We start from the raw sequence: 21,014 nt of genomic DNA on the forward strand, positions 1-21,014 counted from the left end.
AAAATGGTGTTGATGCATAGAATTGAAATAAGATGTTGATCTCGTAACGAAAGCAGGCCAGATTCTTGGAAGTGGGGAAACCTGGTTGGCCTTTAGGCTTTTTCCACTTGCTAGCAAAAGCTGTGCAGTTACTCCACAGGGATCAACCTGAAGTTGCTGTTGCATACAGGCAGAATGAACAGAGCTGCAGTCAGTGACTGTTCAGAATGGAGCAGTCAGAATGCAGAGGCATGATTGCATTCATTCTTGAATCAGAGGGAATAGCACCCTGGAAAGCCTATGGAAAGCACCTCAGCTGTTTAAACAGTTATGTTTCTTCACAGCAGTTGTTTTCTCCTCCAGCTGTCATTCTCCTAAACATAGAAATAAAAATGAGGAGCTCACGCTGAATTTGCCTGTGTTGATTATGTGTTCCTTACTGATGCTCTTGAGTTACATGGTACTGTATTAGAAAGGGGGAGCATACCTCACGGCTTCATTGTACAGACATTAAGAAACAGTTCCACTGTGAACAGGGGATAATCCTTGCATCTGCTGCTAAACCTGTGGTCTGCTTTCCATGGTTCCTAAGGGAAATTTAGTGCCTAAAAGACAAGTGGCGCCTTGTATAGATATCTTTCATGTACAGTTTTTAAATGTGTGTGTGTGTATATATATGTATATATATCAAAACCTAGTGGTTTTTTTAATATATTAGATTTCTTGCCAAAAATACTGACCTTGAAAATGCGACGATTACAATCTTGACCTACTTTTACTTTAATTGGATCAGAAGAAATTACATTACTGCAGTCTAATGTCCATATCCTTTTCCTCTTTGTTCCTTTGTACTGCAGTATGACCAAGCTGAGGTGGAGGCTTCCAAGTCATAATGAACAGTTAGGTTAGATTTCTATGAATAAATTGAAACTGTGTTAAAAAAATACCAAGTGCTGATGTTTCGAAGGCCTTGATCATGGAACCTAAATTTCCTCTCCTGTATGTACTGTAGCTGAGTCTTTTGCTGCTGCTCAGGTGCTTTCTGCTCTGTGTGTCCACAACATCTCTGGTGCACTGGCACTTGCAGAGCCAGTTTCCTTGAAGGAACTACTCCTGTTCACCCTACTCTGCTGTAAATGGGAACATCTTTAGGTGTGCTTTAAGCTATCAATGTTTTGAAGGCCATGTTGCAGATGGTGATTTTGGTAGTCACTGGTCTAGTTCAGTGTGGTTGTGGTGGTGACTTCATAAAGAGAAGTTTTGACACCAAGATGAGATGTTTTCCCCAAAATCCTAAGCTTGTTCCTTGGAAGATCAGGGGAAGTAATGAGAGATTTTTCTTGGCATTGCAGGAAGACACACAGAGCATAAGATGCTATCCTGGGATGTGAAAGTTGAGTCCTGAGTCTTCTGGTTAAGAAGACTCATTCATTTGGTTATTTTAATTTCCCTTCCTTAAAAGGAGCTTTGCTACACTTCCTTATGTCAGAGGGTCGTTATGAGGATAAATGCATTACAGGCTGCGGTTCTTAGATGTTGTGACATTCAAGCACATGAGTAACCAAGATAAGCCTTTTTTTCTGAACAGCTTGTAACTGCTTTAGTCTGCAGCTCTTCTCTCAGTTGCCTTCCAGATTACTTGCAAAACCCCTGGAATCATAGCACTACCTTCAACAAGCACTTCACTATTGGCTCTGTCCTAAAATGCAATAGTACCTGCAGGAAAGAGGTTACTGCCGTATCTGAAAACTACTGCATGTCAAGGAGAACACTCTCCAACAGCAGGCCAACAGCTGCTCTTTCTCTTTGGTGATGTGACAGTTGTGTATGCTCTGGTTTGAGCACCTTAATGTTATTATATTAGGAGTTGTGCCTGTGCTGCTTCACTTCCAGCCTTGATGCTTGTGATTTTCGTTTTTAAAAGGTAGTTATACTAATGAAGAATGATCTGTTACTTTCACAAGGAATAGAAGAAACTGTTAATCAAAACAAGAATGCTTGGTTTAGGTAGTTGATACTGATCCTTTAAGTAGCTTTAGGCTAGACAAACCTGATGTCATTTTTAGACAGTAGTGGTTATCTAAAGACTTTGAAATCACCCAATAATACTGCTGTTGAGTTCATCAAACTGTTTCTGGTTTTATGCAAGGCTGGGGTACCTCTTATGTTGCCTTTTCTTACCTTGGTAGAAATGACAGTTTTGTCTTTCACAAAATACAGATGATTGCTGTGCTTGTGGACAAGATGATTCGGACACAAATCGTTGACTGTGCTGCAGTAGCAAACTGGATCTTCTCCTCAGAGCTTGCACATGATTTTACTAGGTAACATGTGAACTTGTCTCTGAATTAGTATTTCAAGTGACCGATTTACAGCATAATTTATGAAAAGTAATGCAAGGAAAGGGTACACTTGACCTTTAGCCTTTTCTACAGAATATGTACAGAATATGGGGTTGTGTTTATATGACAAGAATCTTCCTAGCATATCATTTTGCTGTTAGTCTCTGAACATGTCAGAGTGGAAGGACACTGGGAAGTATTCCTAGACAAGAGCCATCACTCCGTGTTGTGTGTTTAGGTTTTACATCTGGGAGATCTTGCATTCCACAATTCGTAAGATGAATAAGCATGTTCTGAAGATCCACAAGGAACTGGAGGATACGAAGGCAAGATTGGCCAGACAACACAAGAGAGTGAGTAATTCGTTTGTCATTTTTAATTATCTTAAGTGAAGTTGGGCAAACCTGCACGCAGTCAAAATGATGCATAGCTGCTTTTGGGGTAGGACAGTAAATATGCCTACCAGGATGCATGTATCTGTACAAACATGTCATTTGTAGTAGAAAGACAACAAAACTGGATACATATTCGCAGTCCACATTTCTGAAGGTAGCCATAACCTAAGAATTTAGTGAAATCTGTAAGGGAATTCATATGTCTGTGCTCTGTCCAGGCTTTCTCGCAGATGTTTCTGTTTCAGTGTTAGCATGTCTTGTATTTGCATTCTCATATGGATTTCATTACCTAATTGGGAAACAGTAAGAGCAGGTAAAAACTATCTACGTATTTACAGTAAGTTCTGTTAAAGAGTGTTCTTGTGGCTTCCATGCAGAAGTGCACGGAAACAGCTGTTGGCTATTGAAAAGTTGGCTGTTACTGTTCTTCTCATGGAGGCTGCTGGATTCTGACACTGGCACCTGCCGTCTGCTTTTCCAGGTTATTTTTCTGAGCACTTCTGTGTGACATAAGTTACTGTGTGCAATAAACTGATGGGCAAGCCACTGTTGGGTTCTGTTGTCTGAGGTGGGATAGTAAAATGGGGTGAGAGTGCGTCTGTCTGGCAGCTGTTGGGACAGTACTGTTGGCTGAGTTAACACTTGTTAGTGACTGGACAAGTCAGCCTACGGACACATTGAGAGCTGCAGAGAGCAAGTTTGCTAGTCAGTGATTGGTCTTTGAACGTAAATGTTTGCACAAAGTTTTTAACTTGTTCCAAAAACTGACAGTTTTTGAAGAAATCCATGCAGGTCATTCATGCTTTCAGAAGTATCTGCAGAGGGTTCAGGAGCACCTTGCAGTCAGTTTGTCCCAGCCCCTTTGTCTTGTTCCCTTCACTCCAAGCAACAGCAGTTACAGTGTCTCAATCTACATTGATCAGCAGTTAATAAATGTCAGTAATTATTGAAGGCCTGACTGCAGTCATTGATCTTACAGTGAGGCAAAGAGCTTCTCTGGCACGCTGAAACAAATATGGCAGTATTTTTGTGTCTGTTCTCATCTCTTGCTGCAACCCTTTATTACTGAATACTTCAAATGAGTATTTTGCCAGGAAGAAGCATTTGTATGCAAGTGAATGGTCCTGCAGGCTGGTGCTCTGCTGCATCATCGTTCCTTTTAGAGGCAGTAAACTGTCAGATTTTGATGTTCCCAGCATGAAGTGGATTGCCTTACTGTGGAAGGAGTCCAAAGCTTCTCTTAGGTTGCACTCAGCATTTTAAGTTCAGTAAGTCTTTGTTGATAAGGGGGCAGAGGGTGGAAGTGAGATCCTATAAAAAAGAATATACTGAAATTCCCACTGCTCTGGTCTTTCCATTTTTTGATGCTGGCTTGGAGCAATCGCTGTCTCCTGTTAACTAGTTTCATTTGCTGTTTAATACCTAAGGCACAGTAAGTCCCTGTGTTTGTCGCAGGCTGTACATGCTCCTTTTACACATATTTGAGCTTTTTAGCTGCTAATTTGTGGGTGTTTTTACAGGGAAACAATCAGGGATATAACATCTGTATTTGAATGTGCTCAGACTGTATCCTATATCCTGCTGGGTTTTGTGTGAGACCTTGGCTATCTGAGAATGCAAGTTTGGCACCATGTTCTTGTGTTTATTTTATCAGCTCAATTAGTGAGGAGTGTTGCTGCTTTACTTTGGAGGAGTGAGGTGTTTTGGTTTGTGGGCAGTGATAAAACTACATGTTTTGGCTTTCATCCTAGTAAATATCTAAGCTTCCTCTGGATACTCTGATACCTTTTTTTCTGAGCTTTCCCATACTGGCTTTTTTCTTCCAAATGGATTTTGTGATTGTACTGAAAGTAAATGCCCTTCAGAATACAAAACCCGGCGAGCTAAAAAGCAGTCTCAGTCTCTCTGGAGCTTATGCCAGGTGGAACCAGAGGGCATTGACACTTGTCCACGTGTTGCTAGCTAGGTTTGTGTTGTCCTTTGCAGCGAGACAGTGATGATGATGACCGGAGCAGTGATCGGGAGGACGGACCTCTGGAGGAGCAGATAGAGCGCTTGCAGGAGAAGGTGGAGTCAGCACAGAGCGAGCAGAAGAATCTCTTCCTTGTTATATTCCAGGTAACGGTGGGCGAGCTCTCCTCTCTGCCAGGCTTTAAAGGTTACTGAATTTACAAGCTTTCAGTGTTGCTTGTATCTCAGACATCTTTTGCGGGGATGAGGATATAGGAAAAAGCTGAGGGGCTTTGCTGTGGGTTGGAGTTGATCCTTTGTCCCACAGCAGGCTGCAGACAAGCAGAGCAGGACCTATTCAGTTTTAAGCACACAGAAAGGGAATTATTTGACTGTGTGGATTCCTGGATGAAAAAGTAATTTCATTTATTTCCTGACACAATCCAGTGTCTGTGAAGTGAAATAGTTATTTTTGTGTTGTTATTTGAAGATTCTGTTCTCTTGATGCACTTACCTGAGGTGAGGAGCTGCTTTCATTTGATGACATTGAGTAAATTTATGTTTTCTTTCCTCTTGAAGCGCTTCATTATGTTGTTAACTGAGCACTTAGTGCGCTGTGAGACCGGTGGAATTGATGTGTTTACACCTTGGTACAAGAGCTGCATAGAAAGGCTGCAGCAGATCTTCCTGCAGGTGAGTGCCCTCTCTCTGCTCAGCTCGGGAGGTGTGGGCAGGTGCAGGAGTGCTGGTGGCTGCTGAGCACAGCAGTTGTAGTCTCTGTTAAATCAGGTAACTGCGTGACAGTTGCAGCAATAGAAATCTGTGCCTGTGTGAGCAGTGAGCATGGAAAGGTGGGTGACCGCAAGGAGCGGTGCTGTAATTCTCCCGTGGGCTGGAGCTTTATCTGGTGACAGATGTGGCTTCAGATTGACGCAAATGCCTTGGGTCCGTTACAGTATCTCTGCAGAAGTCTCTGGATATGACACCCTGCACTCAGTTCAGTGCTGACTCCAGAAGTGGAGTGCTTCCCGGCACCACATAGTAGTGTGCGCTTTCCCTCTGCCGCCAGCCCCGCATAGTGCTTTTCTAGACGTTGGTGTGTTTGCCGTGGAAATGAGAGGTGCATGGTAACTTTGACAGCATTTCACCAACAATGTTTTTTGTTATCTGCCAGCATCACCAGATAATCCAGCAGTACATGGTGACCTTCGAGAACCTCCTGTTTACAGCTGAGCTGGACCATCACATACTGGCTGTCTTTCAGCAGTTCTGTGCTCTGCAGGCCTGAGGAGTGTTCCTGGGTGAAGTCTTGTTTGCAGGACTGTAACAATTTATTTCTTCTTTTTTTTTTTTTTTAAACTTGACATGGGGATGAAAAAAACTTTTTGACTAAAAACTGGCTTTCATATGCTCCTACATAAAAACAATTCAGTTCTCTAACCAACAGCAGACTGCAAGCATCCTAAGCCTTACTAGATACAACTCATAGGGGATTGACATGAAGTAAAGCGTGAATTCTTTTAATCTGTTTTCAGTTTGGTTTGACTCTTGACTTCATGGTGGTATTTTCCTTTCTCCCCTGCGTACATAAAATTGAAAGCTGGGGGGAAGAAAAAAAAATCAATATAGGATTTGTTACCCCTGCCTGGCCCTTACATCAAAGAAACTGCAGAAATGTGAAGCAGTCTGTAGTGTTTTCTAAGCGTGAAAGGGAATGCACTTTCTAAGTGAGCAGTGTGATGAAGTCTCTAGTATGGCATAGGAACAGTGTCTTAATTTGGGGGCATGTGAAACAACGCGTTAAGCTTTTGAAGTAGTGTAGAGCATATGGATTGAGTATGTTTTTAAAATGTATTGTCTGGTGTCCTATTCCAGTAGCTATAAGCAATCAGTAGAGGAGTTTGATGGATAAATTCTGAAAAACACAATCCTTTTTGCAGTCTGGTCAAAGCTATGAACTCATCTTGGCAGTCGCTGCCGCTGCTAAATGGAAGCAGTGAGCAACACTTGGAGTGGGACAGGCTTTCTGCTTTGGCACTGCAACCCTTACTGTGTTTCAGGGCTGCCGTGCTTGCGCTGAACGAGACCTGCAGGCCTGCAGTGCTGCCAGAAATGCTTCTGTTACCCACAGTGGATAAACCAGGTGCCACTCCACGTCTGGCTTAGCAACAACTGCTTTGTGGTGGCTGTATCTGCTACGGCAACGCGCAGCTCCCGTGTCACCTGAGAACATTTTGATGCTCACTGAGGTGGTGTCTCGCCAAGAGACTCAGACTGGGGAAACACGTAACCTGAAAATAGAGTAGCCTTAGTTTTGAGTTATGCAAATAACATTACTTATATAAATGCCAAATCAGAGTGGTCTGTGTTATGATAAGCAGTGATGAATGGCAAAGACACTGCCTTAGGTGCTCAGGTCTGTACTGTACAGTGTACTTCCAAGCTGTTTATGTTCTCTTAACTTTGCGGGTGAATGTTTTTAACAATTTCATACCCAGCGCTACACAGTTCAAGCTTGAAAGCGATTAATTTTAAGTAATTTTATTCCTGTACAATTTTTTTTTATTTTTTTTTTATTTTTAGTGTTATGCTTCGTAATGCAATTCATCCCAACAGTAATAAATTGACCTCCTAATAAAGTGAGGAGAGCAAAAAGGAACATCTTTTGAGTGTTGACGTAAGCTTGTACGTGGCTTGTTGCAGTTGGATATGTCCTCACAGGCTTCAGTTCGTTACTCCTGCTTTCACTGCTCAACCCCCTCTGGTTTGACCGATCCCTCTCTTCCTTTAGGGTATACTGTTATTTGTCATAGATTTGCTTCATGCAAGGGTTCTGTCAGTTATGCGCAGTTCTGCTTCAAATCTTTCTGTTGATGTTCTTGAGCAATTAAATAGCGTTTTTGTGTTGGTTTTTTTTTTAAGGAAACATTTAGCATCGTAGAGGTTTTAATTGGGGCTTGGCTTTTTTATTCCACTGTCTCTCAGATCAGTAAGGAGCTCTGATATTAACTAGTGATGGGGATCTAAAGGACCGTAAATGTGATGTCTGTAAAAGTGACAATGTGGTTACAACGTGCAAACCTGTAACTTGCTCTGAGCCTTGACAAACAGTGGTGCTGGGGATCCAGTTGCAAATACTTGCACGTGGACAGTGTAATCCTATGACTTAAAACCAAATCTGCACTTTCACTATCGATGGAATTCTCATGATGGGCTCTGACATCTCTATAGCCTGTTGGAAACCTTTCCCCCTTTCTAAGTCCAGTAGCGTACATCTGTCTCGACTTGGGAAACTGGTGGGTCTACAGGAAGAACGAGATGCTTGTAAAGGGATACCAGCAGCTAACTTGAGAAACGTGGAACTGCTGAAGCATGGGGTGGTGGATAGTGTAAAGGTGCTGCAGAAATGTGGTGTGCTTGGAAAAAAAATGCACAGTGATTAAAGTCAAAAATAAATGAAGGTGAAGCAGGTTACTGATGTGTTTGTCCTGCCTTCCTGGGGAGCCTGTGAAGCAGAAGAGCAGAGTTACACAGATGTGAGATGCAGACAGGTGTGCTTTCATTTCCACTGTCCTGCTGCTGGTACGCTGATGCACTCCTGTACATCAGTGTGCTGTGGGCTGCCTTAACTCAGCCTGTTTGCACAGCCACGGTGTGTGTGCTGCCTGATGGTGCCAGGAGCCTGATGGTGCCAGGAGCGTGCTGACACAGATTCTCCCTCTTTGTTCCCACCTCTTTTCTTGGTTGTGCTGTTAGATGCAGGGTGGGCCCCTGGTGTTTGCTGCAGGCTGACCATCTCAGCTTGCAACAAGGCAGGTTGTTCAGCAGCCACTGCTCAGCACCATTCCTGCCCTGAGCTGCATGCGGGAGGCCTGGGACCCACAGCACATGCAGACTGATGGGCCTGCCATATTGAGGAGCCTAGAGCCTTCCTCCAAAAGCCTTGCTAGAACCTGCCACCCCTCCTCCAGCTAAATAACCAACTCCACACACGTTTCCTTTCCTGTAGAGGACCGTCTGCCCTTGGTGGGACCATGGACCATGGGAGAGCTGCTGAGAAGTGAAGGTCACTCAGCAGATCTGCCAGCCTTCCTCCCTGCCCTGTTTCAGGGGGGTCCGGGCTCCCCTTATTGCCTCACAGGCTTTCACACTGAGTAAATACGGAACAGCTGAGAGGGTGTTCCCTCACGGTGGCCACTTTCACACATTTTCACATCCCCTGGTCGCTGTGTGTAAGCAGTGAAGATACGAGAATCTGAGGAATTTGAACCTGGACCAAAGTCCACCTCATGCAAACAAACAATGCTGGGTCCATTTTAGACAGGCCTGCCCTGGAGTGCTGCCCCCCACCTGCCCGCCAATAGATTTGTACCAGAAACCACTCAGAGACACCAAAATGGTAAATGAAGACATGCTTTTACTTTAATAAGAGTCATCTTTTTGGTCCAAAACGTGAAAGAAATCAGTATACTTAAGCCTTCACAGTACAGAACATGGCAGCAGCCTCTGAACGCTGCAGCACAGTGCTTTCCTTTGAAAATCCCCATGAAACAGGAAACCTCCATCAAGATGGAGGCCTCCATCTCCACCAGCAGGGAGAACCAGCCTTGTGGCACACTCTAACCGCTAGGGTGGAGCTTAGGAACTGGCTGCCCAAGACACAGAGGAGCAAACCGACATCAGCCAACAGCTGGAGCAACTACAGAGACTTCCTTTGGCTCTGTTGGAAGCAAGAGTCAAGGGAAAATCACCTTGTTTAAATTTCATCAGCATGTAAAATGGGTGTAACAGTGCCAGCTTCCTGCAAGGCAGCCATTCCCAGCCTGTTACACATGTGCACGCCGTACCTCAAGATCTAGCTGAGAAGTCTTAACCTTCTGTACAGAACTGACTGCATTATTCATGGAGCTTGATAGCAGCCTGTTCCCAATCGCCATTTCTTTAATAAAGAATACCATTAAAAATGATAATTAATTTTAACAATCAGATCCACGTTACATCTTTTCATAAGTTAATTCATGGCCACATACAGTACACGTCTTCTTGTATGTATCTTCGTCAATGTTTTCTTCTGGTCCGTATTCATGCTCATGGATGCTAGCTGTCTTCATCCACAAACTGCTCCTCACCGCACGGCGAAGCTCTGAAATTGTAAGGTGTTTTTTGGGTGGGTTTTGAAGTATTAGTTAACATAACTCGAGCCGCCCACCTTTCCAAGGCCTGCACTCGGGCAGTCTGCTAGCTGACTGTCTTCCATGAATGAGGAGGTAAATCTGGTATTGCAAGAACAAGTTTTGATTTGCCTTGCAGCCAACCTAACCTCACCTCGTTTGCATAGCTTTAAAGGAGAGGAGCAACCAGGACAATATCTCACAGGAGTTTTCTGTCTGGAGAGAGCACGTGTTACCTGCTGCCTTTTTAGGCGCTGCCCTTCAATGGCATCTAGGAAGGATGGGTGGAACGAGGAGGAAAGCATTCCACAGAAAACCCCTTTTTAAAGCCCCCTCCTGGTCCCACAGGACTGAGAGGAGCTTCCCATTCTGCTCGCAGCATGTTCCCTAAGCTTTATGCCCCGCAGTGCGAGCTGGGCGTGCAGCTGCAGCAGGGAAGGTGCGACCAAACCGAGCTCAGATCTGCGTGCTGCAAGTGAGTAGCAAGAATATCAAGCAGCAAAGGGCGGTAACGTTTTCAAACAAGTCAGTCAGGGTGCAACCACTGTCATGTCAAGGCCTGTCTCCTTGCCCTGTGCTCCACCATCTTGGCTGCAGCCTGCTGCAATTCCCATGCTTGCTCAATCCTGTGTTCTGCCTCCTCCAGGCTGTTAATGAGAACCTGGAGCTGAGCAGGCACAATATGGGCAATGCAGACACTGTGTGAAGCAACAGTTTCTGCTAAGGAACAAACGTGCCGCCTTAAAGACAGCATGTCGGAGCTGAAAGCACTGGTCAGAACTGCTCTATCTGAAAACTGTTCCAAATGTTATCTCGGAATAGTAAAGGATGACAACCACTAAAAACATGGGCTGGGCCATGACAGACCTCCATTTTGTCTTACTGAAAACTGACCGTCTGGGGCAGATGGAGGAACGAGCTGTCAGAGAACTGCTGAAGTACTGTGTTATCTAAGCCAAGTTCACCCATTTACCTTTAACTTTCTTATCAAACTTCTTCTGTTTCATCTTCTCTCTGCTGTCGCGGCGTTGCTCCTTTGCTTCTTGCAAGGCTTCCTCATTCCCCCATACTTCCAGTGCACGCTTGATTACCTGCAGGGTGGACACAAACGTGTTTCTTTTTGCCCCAAAATGACAGAAGTATCTAACTCGTAATTGAACATTCCCACCCTTACACCCAGAAATCTGGGTTGTCAGATCTGAATTATCAGCAAAGTCAGACGGAGGTAAAGAGTTGGAAACGTCCCAGGTTTCTCTATACCTGCAGTTTTAAGTAAAGTTTCATGTCTCCCCACCGAGGATTATGAGGGTTTTTCTTCACAATGAACCTAAGCACCGGCTCCCTCTTGTCTAAGTCACAGTCCTTAAGGAGATACTCTTCTTTTGCTTCTGTCCTTGTGATGAGCTTATGTTTATCTTCGGCATCTCTGCAAGACCATAAAGTAACAATGAGAAAGCTGCCCAGGAAAACCAGGCACTATTCAGTCTCCCAAGTCCCCATCGAGTCTGCACGCATTCCTCAAATTCCAGCAGAGCAACAGCCCCCATCCATCCCCTCCATTTTAATGCAGGCAGCTCATGGCGAGTTCCAAGGGCCCAGCTGAGCTGCAGGACGGGTTTCCCGGGATCGAGTCCCGTTCCACCCAACAGGCCGAGCGTCTTTTGTCTGAAACCCGAAGGGCTTCCTTTGGTTTTTATTTTCTCACAAGGAACGTAACCCCAGCTCCGATCACCCCCCCGAGCCACAGCGCACACTGCGTGCCGCCGGATCCCGGCTAGCAGCGCAGACAGCTTCCCACCGCCAGGCAGAGAGCAGCATGAAAACCCAGATCTGCCAATATGAAACCGCAGGGCGTGCAGATGAGAAGCTGTCTGCCCATTCATCACTTAATGGGGTGTGTGTGTGGGGGGGGGAAATGTGACACCATCCTGTCCTGAGCGCGGCTGGGACCGCGCGGTGCGGAGCAGCCCGGCCGGGCAGGAAACGCTGCAGCCGGCAGCAACGGAGCTATGCGTGCGCCCGCACGGCCGGCAGCGCGCACAGCTCGGGGTTCACAGCACGCAGCCGTGTAGCACCGCTCGGCCCCAGAGCCGCGGCACGGAAGGCAGCACGAAGGCAGCACGAAGGCAGCCCCGCGCCCTCCCGTCCCGCTCTGCCTCCGCGCTGCCGCGGCTGCACGTGGCTACCTGCCGGCGGAGCTCCCGCAGCCATCTTTTATTCCCCACCCATTCATGGCTGAACCGGCGGCTGTTGGCTCTATGCAGTGCCCCAGCCATCTCCGCGGCGCTTCCAGCACTTTCTCCGCGCTAAGGGGACGCCACGGGGCGCACCGGACGCGCCCCCCCCCCCCCCCCGCCCCATCCCGACCCCGCCGTGCCCCCCATGCCGCCATGCGGCGCTAAGCCCCCCCGCACAGGGTACGAGCACGGCTGTGCCCGGCCCGCTCCCCGCAGTGCCGCACCCGCGGGGCAGCGCCGCCTGCTCCCCCGTTTCGCAAGGCCGGGCACAAAGGTCGGCGCTGCACCCCGGGCACCTGACGGTAACTACGTGCTGCCGCGCTCCGGGTTGGAGGCTACACGTAAGGAAAGGAGGCTCGCCCAACGCCTGCAGTACCTGCAATTATCGCACGTGGCCCAATCAAAGTGCTGCATTAGGTACGAGTCCATGAATTCTTTGCCACAGTCTCCGCAGATGAGATAGTCAAATTCTAGCACGGGCGCTAATGGAAAGAAAAACCTCGTGTTTTTTTTCTCTTTTCCGGTAAAGAACTACCGCGTTAAACACAACGAAAGCGAGTGGTACGGCAAGCAGCTTTACTACAGATTTAATTGTATTTCACACCAATCGTTACAGACCGACTCCGGTTCTCTCTTATCACGATACAATACATTGCGAACCCTCCGCCGTGCGCCCACGCCCTCCCCGGCGCAGTTCTGCCCTTGCTGGAAGTTTCGCTGCCCGGAGCGTCATGTTTCACATCCCGCAGCACGCGGCGCTCCGGGTTAACAATGGCTATGAAGGACAAGGACGCCCCGCTCCCTCGCGGCGCATCACGCCCGCTCCCACCGCTCCCTCCCCACGGCCGCACATGGCGGCCACGCGGCACGGCGCCGTGCGGAGGGCTCGGGGGAGGGGGCGGATGAGAGGAGGGCGGCGGGGGCGGCCGGGGAGCCGAGCCGGCATTGCGATGGCCTCAGCTCGGCCGCCCGGCGCCCGCACAACGCGCCCGCCTCTCCCGAGGGCTCCGCGTACGCCCGGTGCGGGGCACGGCTCCGTGCTTCGGCCGGCAGCAGCGGGGGTGGATGGCCAGAGAGCTGCTAGGAGTGGAATGGGGATGGAGCTCCACTACAATCCTCTCCCCAAGCCCTCTCAGCACTGCTCCAAGCCCAGGCTCAGTTCTGCGCCGGCCGGGTGCTGCTCCTCGCAGGGTGCTCGGCGCCGTCCGCTCGTGCTCCGCGTGACACCGACGGGGAACTGCTGCTGCTACGGGGGGGGCTCGTTTAAAACGGAAAGAAAGCAAAAATAATAAACCCCACGCCTTACACAGCTCTCATTCACAGGCAGCGCTGCAACAGGGGAAAGATATTAATAAAACCTGAAAGAGAAGGTTAATTCGCGGCGTGAGGCTCCATTCATTTTTAATAGCGGCCGCGCCGGGAGCGGATGGCGCCCAGCCGACATCCGACCCGGCTGAGCCCGTCCGCATGGCGAGCGCTTACATCACGTTTCGTAATGTAGCGCAGCCCAGCAGAAAGGCGCCTTATGAGGACAATGACATCATGGATTACACAGCACCAACCGCCCGCTGCGAAGGCATCCCGCATCCCCACGGCTTTACCCGGGAAAGGAAAAAAAAAGTAAAAAAAATAAGTAAAATTATCTAAAAAAGAAAAAAAGGAAAAAAACCCATCCTTAGCAGCACGGGGCTGCGCGTTGCCGTCACGAACCCGGCTAACAAAGGACACTGCACCACGGCGCTGCGGCTGATCCAGCGCAGAACAAAGCGAGACAAAGGCATTCCCAGAACAGAAACTGCCGTCTATTTCGGGATCGCGACGCCTCCATTTGCTGCCGCCGGGCTGAGTATCGCGACGCAATATGTCGCCATCCATTGCGGCGCTGCCACGCGGGGCGGATTCGCCCCCATCGCAAATCCGGAATCGCGAAATAAAAAGGCAGGAGCGGCTCTTACCGGCTGGGCATCGCCCCGTGCCCCACTTTCCCGTTCCGCAGTGCCGCCGGGCGCAGCGCAGCACAGCACAGCGGTGTGCACGGCGCGGCGCGCCAGGCAGAATGGGGGGGAGGGAGAGCGGGGAGGGAACTAAAAAACCCGGGAAGGGGGGTAAAAAAAAACCCGCGGAACCGCCCTGCCCGCGTCCCCCCGCGCCGCCCTCCTTCCCCGCCCCCGCGCCGTTACCGGGGGGATGCACGATCCTCTCGGCGGCGCCGCGCTGCTGCTGCTGTTCCTCCTCCTCCTCCTGCAGGAAGAATCCCCCTCCCGTGTCCACGACCTTGGGCGGGCCCCGCACCCGCGCACCGCCTGCGGAAGACAAACCGCGCGCCGCCTCAGCGCCCGCCGCCGCCGCCAGGGGGCGCCCGAGCGCAGCTCCGGCTCCCCACCCCCACCCAACCCCCCCCCCGCAGCGCGGGGAGGCGCGGAAAGCGCGCGCGCGCGAAGTCTCCCTGCCCCCACGGGTGGGGGATGGGTTCCTCGCGCGCGCCCCCCCCCGGCCGCTCTTCCCTTCCCAGCCGCCCCCCCCTCTCCCCCCCCCGCCGTTTCCAACCGCCTTCCGCGCTCCCCCCCCCCTCCCGCCGCCTCCTCCCGCCGCCCGACGGCTCCGCTCCCCCCACCCCCCACCCCGCACCCCGCCGTTAGGGCTCGGCGCGCCGCCCGCCGCCATCCGACCTGCGGCGGGGTAGGGTCGGGCCGCCAGCCGCGCCTGCCGCAGCGCCAGCGCCCGCCGCCGGTTCCGCTCCATCCGCGCCAGCGCCGCCGCCGAGATGGACGGCCGCTCGCCCTCCGCGCCCTCCGCGCCTTCATCCGGGCCGGGCTCCACGCCGGCCATGGCGGCGGAGCGGAGGAGCCGCGCCGGTCCCCCCCGCTCCGGAGCGCGGCTCGCCCTTCCCTCACCGAGCCGCCGCCGCACTGCGCCTGCGCAGAGGAGGAGGCGGGGGAGGGGAGGAAAGGGGCGAGGCCCGCGCGCATGCGCGCTCCCCTCGCCCCGCCTCCCCGCCCCGCCGCCTCGCCGGGGGTGCCGGGAAGCGCGGAGGGGGGGCAGGGACGGGCGGCCCAACGGGGCGGGGGCTGCGGCCTGCGTGGCGCCGGGCGCGGGGGGCACCGCCCGGCCCGAGGGGCTCCGGAGGGCGGGGGAGGGGAGCGCGCGGCCCGGCCATTTCCGCGAGGCGTTCGAGCGCTTTCTGCGGGGCCGGCGGAGCAATGCGGTTAAAAAAGAAAAAAAAGGGAAAAAAAAGGGGATAAAAAAAGCGCCTCGAGGCGCAGCGCCGTCACGGTGACCCCTTTGTCCTCAGCCCGCCCGGCACCGCCGCGCTGAGGGAGCGGGCCGCGCTGCCCCATCGCCTCCACAAGCACAGCGACCCGACACCGCGCGGCTGCTTCTTTCCTGAATAAAAGCAGGGACCGAACGGCAGTTCAAGCACAACCCCCGGCTCTCTGCCCACACGCGGCCCCGTTCCCGCTCCCACCGCCCCGCTCCGGCCCCTCACCCGCACGCGGCCATGCCCGCCGCCCCGCCGCGCGCGGCCCTTCCCGGCTTTGTCATGCTAATGCGGCCGCGTCCCCACGGCCGAGCGGCCCGTCCTTGAAGGCGGAATGAAGACATCGCGCGGCCGCCATTACCTGCCCGGCCCGGCACGTGCGCTCGGCTCCGTCCCGCGGTCGGGCTGTGGGTGACGGCCGCGGGTTTAGCGCAGCGCCGCGGACATTTTGTGGTGCTGAGCCGCGGGCCGGCGGCGCGTCCCGGATCCCTCCCTGTGTGCGATGAATCGCCGAGTCATCGCCCGCCGCCCGCCTGCAGCACGCTGCCGTTCTGCAGGAAGCCGGAAAGTACCGCAATGGGCATGTCCCGGTGCCTCCCAGCCGGGCAGGCTGGGGCGGGAGCGAACTCGATAGCTGAGCGCATGTAAATCGGCGGCGCTGCCCCTCAGGAAATGGCCCCGCCGACGGCAGGCGTTGGGGCTGTGCCGCTTTCGGCCGCCGCGGCGTTTAGCAGGTATTCTGCAGGTATTTAGTTCGGCTGGCGGCCGGGTGAGCGCCGCGCTGGCACTGAGATGTGGAAATGGGAGTTCTTTGTTTGGAAAAACAACCGCGGGTTTCGAGAACGATTAGCCGCATGTGCTTTGAAAACAGCCCTATCTGTTTGCATTTCTTGCGGTTGCCTTATCTCCTGAATGCCTCCCGCGTCCCGTCGGAGCCCAAGAGCCGGGAGAAGTGAACTTTGGAGCCCTGCTCTTTGTGTCGTTCCCCGAGCTGAGGCTGCGTTTGGTACCATGAGAGGGTTTTGAGCATAGGAGGATATTGCTGTTATGCAACCAAATCGGCATTAGGATTAGAAGAATCCATAAACAAAAGCAAATTCGGAGAGGCAAGGCACTTAAACAGCATAGGCCGTGCAGAGCAGACGGAGCTTGACTGAGGAAACAGAGCAATGCTCCATGGGTTTTCCTTTCCCTCAGGATCACCCTGAGTGGGCAATCTGAGCGGCTGCACATGAGTTAATAATAATACAATCGTCGAATCCTTTAAGTTGGAAGAGACCTTTGAAGGGCATCTCACTTAGTCCAGCTCTCCTGCACTGAACAGGGTCACCCACAGCTCCATCAGTGCTCAGAGCCCCATCCCCTGACCTTGGGAGGACCTTGCAGGGACACAGCATCCACCACTGGACAACCTGTGTGTCACTGCCCTTATTGTAAAAACTCCTTATATCCAATGTAAATTTCCCTTCTTTCAATTTGAAATCATTTCCCCTTGTCCTGACACAGCAGGCCCTGCTATAGAATCTGTCCCCTTCCTTCTTACAGCCACCCTGTAGATACTGAGCGGTCACTCAGCTCTCCTGGAGAACAGGGGAGGCAACCACAGAACCATGGAACATCCCAAGATGGAAGAGACCCATAAAGGTCATTGTCTCCAACTCCTACTGCCACATGGGAGCACCCAAAAATCAAACCATACCATCATTAGGTTGACCATACTTAGATAGCTCTTCAGGTATGGCATGCCAGGCAGTTTATGGCTGTGGTTACTTGGCTGCTGGTAGCCAGTCGTGGATGTCCTTGATCAGCATGCATTAACTCATGGCCATAGAATAGAGCATCACTGAGCAGCTGAGTGTGGGGAAGCAGCTTCACACACGGCACTTGACAACTCAGCATTTTCTTGGAGGAGAGAAAGGGTGAGCAGTAAGACAGCAGTGCCTGCTGGCAACACAACCATTGTGGAGCTGGCACTGCAACCTGTCTGCTGGCAACACTACCTTTGTCAAGGACGTGGGTCATCTGTGAAGAACTGTGGGTGTCTAGGCAGTAAAAAAAAAGAGTAAATTCAAGATACACAAATCATGTACGTGGGGAAGCCTAGACCTAACTGTACCTAAGTGGTATCTGAAACGGTTGCTGCCCCTTAGTTGTGTTTTCTCCTTCTCAGAAGGGAATACTGGAGGTGGGGAAGGAAACTGGAAAACAAGCAGGAGTGCTGAGCTGCCTGGTACCACCTCTCATGAAAAGCAGTTTGGTAGGCCTGGGCCCTGCACCCTGAAAATAAATTACTCAGAAAGGACGTGCCTAAGGCCTGTCTCATCCCAAGGGCTCAAAGAGAATGCACTTGACTGGCTGTCCAAGTATGCGTGGTCTGGTGTGCAGTGGTAGGAAGCCACGTGAGAAGGTCCCCCTTGCACAGTGCCCTGGGAGCAATGCACACCACATCCCTGCTCAGTGTGTGCTGCAGATAGAAGGTGTTTGTCTGGGGCATGGGCAAGATTGTCCAGGCAATGGGGAGAGCCCATGTAGTCAGTGAATGAACACCCTCTGACGATGCAGCAGTCCCCCTGCGCTGGAAATAGCTGGGGGGCTGTGGGGGTGTTGTGGAGGAGGAAGCTCAGACTTGCCTCATTTTTCATTTTCCCTCAGTGTTTGCCTGTGGCCAGCGGAGGAAACAGGACTGAGCGGATCTGGTATCCCAGACAGTGTGCCTCTTCCTCCTATTCTCTGAGAATCAGCCTCTGCTGATATTTACTATCTGGAGCCCTGTGTGATGGGTTCATCTGTACTGGGAGTCACTTGCGGAGCAGCTGCTGTGCCGCATTTACATTTCCCCTCACAATATATTTATTCCTGTGTCCACAAAGTATTAATAGCAATCTGCATGCGGCTGCATATCTACAACAAAACCTTTTATTTGTCCTTGAGTGAAAATGTATCCTCCACGAGAAACACCCAAAGTCATCTCGTTTTCCTTGGGTCGGTCTACTGAAGGGAGTGGCAATGCAGAAAAATCTCTCCCCTCTCCCTCTGATGGCTCAGGTGGATGCATGAATTTTAGCCGCATCTGAGTTGTGCAGTCAGCAGCTGAGCGGCCAATATGCACAGGCTGATTAAGTGGTTGGCTGCTTCCTCTTAGCATGACTAAGGAATTGGATTTTGCCCAATGATTTCAAACGTTTTTTTATTGGAGAGAAGACATTTATTGCATCCTTGGGGACATGAGGAAAAAAATAAAAAATAAAAAACCTTGCCCTTTGAGATGAGGCTTCCATTGGGTTTTTACTTTGATGCACCTATTTCTCGGCACTACCCTAAATAAATAAATGGCAAAGCATTCCTAGCTTCTTGGTGAAAACAGAAGCATGCGACCTGGGGGAAATGAAGGGAGTGCAGCTGCCTGGGTGCCCGACTGCGCCCACCTCTGCCATAGCGCCTGGGTCAGAGACGCACTGAGTCATCGTGGTGCACAGAGTGGGGCAATCAGGCTAAATTGATTCTCATCTCCCTGCGAGATTTCCTCGTTTGTTCGCTAGCTGTAGGAGGGGATTTCCATAGTAATGCGACCTGTCTCCGTGCTCCATTAATCGTCTCCCAACTGATGTAGATCGTCCCGGTTGAACAGATAGATAATGGAGAAGTGTTGAGTGCTTGAGCGACGCATCTGAAAGGAACAGGTAGGCAGGAATTGAAGTGCAAATGTTTAAAGACAAAACCCGACATTCTTCCCGGACAGGATGTCTTTATGCAAGTTTACTGTTATTTTCTAGCTACAGAACACGATGGGATGCGACATTATAATGTAAATGTTTTATTTTTTAGTGTTGCACGTGACTTCTCTGGTAAGTTACTTTTCCTGAACAGGACTCTAATGACCTTTAATACCAACAGCAGTCACTGACTTCATGCGTGTGAATACGAGTATGTGAAGTTATGATGAAAAATGCTGTTTTTTACGGTGTCAGAGGTCACCACAAAGCTGACTGCACATTTCTATTGCGGGTCGGTTAGTCCAGAAAAAGAAATGCTCCTCCAGGATTTTGCCAAGGAAAATCCATCTTCCATCCACATAAAGAGTGGGAAAATGTGGCGAAGCAACAAACGAGAACAGAACTAGGAAGGGCAACATCTTTTTTGATGCCATCTTCAATGGGAAGACTAACGAAAATAGCAGGAAGGTAGGAAAGAATGCCTTTTTCCCCCTCCCTCCTCCCCCCCCTCCCAAACTAAGGCACCGTGAGGTTTTTCTTGCCTCACCCACGACCCGTAGGCAACGTCACAGAAAACGGGTTTGAAAACCATTTCTTAACTGCCGTGAGTTCTGTGAATTCCGAGTTGAGCAATAAAGTTAAAAGAGGAAAGGGAAAAAAAAAGAAAAGAAAGCCATCGGGCTGGAATTCCTTAACAGCAGCACCCTGCTAATGACCCTTTTGTCCTTAAAGCACCACTCAACCTCTGCTTTTACATCCCGGCTTGTTTTGTTCTGCGGGAATATTCACATATCACATGAAAGGGATGTGTGAACAAACGCATTTTTCCCCCCTATCAATATTCCTATTTTGTCAGTTACTTAATGCATGTAGGAACCTTTCCCATAGCAACACAGAAACCTTAAGAAACTTTGCCTAATTCTTTAATTACCTTTTTCTTTCTATTAAGAGGAGCTCGGGCATTTCTGAGACAGAAAATCAATACATCATCTATTATATTATTCTCGGGAACGGGAGATCTGGCCGTACTGATGGTGAAAGGCCGAGTGTTCTGGAATAAAGTGTAGACTTCTGATCTTCCTGAAGTAATTAAGGAGATTGAGAATGTAAGTATTTATAAAGAAACTTCAGGTTTATGTTTCACATGATTCAAAGTGGTTTTTTTCTTTGTTTGTTTCTTTTTTTTCTCAGTTGTTGCAATACCATAAAGAGATCATTTCTGTGATTCCAAGTCAGCCTTAGTTGTTCTAATGTGCGTAGTAGCTGGAAGAGAAAGCCACGCAATGGCTGAAGAAGTTGGCTGTGGCAAGAAAATCACATCTCACTTCCCAGGATTTCAGAGAGATGAGTCTCCTTCAATAGCTGCAAACCTCTGCAAAACGTTTTGGTGCCTGCTGTGCACTGGTTTGATCAGATCTTGGTGATTTCCTCCTGCATGCAATCCAGGGCCTGGCTCTGCTCTTCACGATGGATGATGCTACCCGGAACTGTGTCTGATTCATTGTGCTGAAGGAGGAGAGAATGGGGATGTGGAGTTGATCTTCATAACTGGCCTATGTATTTTGGGTAACATGTAACGTGTTATATTTATTCTAGGCTCACAGCAACCGAGTTGTGAGAAAAACGTGGAACCGACATATGGCTTAGAACTGCTAGCAATGCAGGGCTGGCAGGAGGTACTTCTGAGGTGCCACACCATCCACGACATTCGAATTTTAAATGTGATCTGAGTGTGTCCTCTGTGTGTGACCTGACAGTAATTATTGATCAGGGTCTTAAGACGCTGCTTTGAATTCCTTGGGTCACTTGATTTTGTCGTCTTTGTTTTGCTTGCCTAGGGGAAAGGTTGTTTGTGCTGGGAGGGGAGGAATAGCACCGGCCACAGCACTTCGACATGTACCATGAACAGATTTATTCCTTGGGACAAAAAAAAGGAGGGGGTTTCAAAGGTTCTGATACCCCTGTATA

The 21,014-nt window shown here is 50.2% G+C and overlaps 2 protein-coding genes across 2 annotated transcripts in view; one reads left to right on the forward strand and one right to left on the reverse strand.

Annotated features, from left to right (window-relative positions):
* Window positions 1-8,137, forward strand: part of NCBP1 (nuclear cap binding protein subunit 1) — a 29,858-nt gene extending 21,721 nt beyond the window's left edge. The window contains exons 19-23 of the mRNA XM_072359737.1: window positions 2,200-2,303; window positions 2,560-2,674; window positions 4,703-4,834; window positions 5,246-5,359; window positions 5,841-8,137. Coding sequence (XP_072215838.1) covers window positions 2,200-2,303; window positions 2,560-2,674; window positions 4,703-4,834; window positions 5,246-5,359; window positions 5,841-5,954 — 579 coding nt within the window. The 3' untranslated portion in view covers window positions 5,955-8,137. The remainder of the gene's footprint in view (window positions 1-2,199; window positions 2,304-2,559; window positions 2,675-4,702; window positions 4,835-5,245; window positions 5,360-5,840) is intronic.
* A 932-nt stretch (window positions 8,138-9,069) lies between these two features.
* XPA (XPA, DNA damage recognition and repair factor) lies at window positions 9,070-14,983 on the reverse strand. The gene is made up of 6 exons (XM_072359364.1): window positions 14,744-14,983; window positions 14,255-14,377; window positions 12,451-12,556; window positions 11,098-11,263; window positions 10,811-10,928; window positions 9,070-9,809 (listed from the first exon to the last, which is right to left on the reverse strand). Exons 1-6 carry the CDS (start codon window positions 14,901-14,903, stop codon window positions 9,661-9,663), a joined length of 822 nt encoding a protein of 273 aa, XP_072215465.1. The 5' UTR covers window positions 14,904-14,983; the 3' UTR covers window positions 9,070-9,660.
* Between the last annotated feature and the right edge of the window lie 6,031 nt (window positions 14,984-21,014).

The sequence above is a fragment of the Excalfactoria chinensis genome, chromosome Z (assembly GCF_039878825.1).
Source record: "Excalfactoria chinensis isolate bCotChi1 chromosome Z, bCotChi1.hap2, whole genome shotgun sequence".
Taxonomy (NCBI): domain Eukaryota; kingdom Metazoa; phylum Chordata; class Aves; order Galliformes; family Phasianidae; genus Excalfactoria; species Excalfactoria chinensis.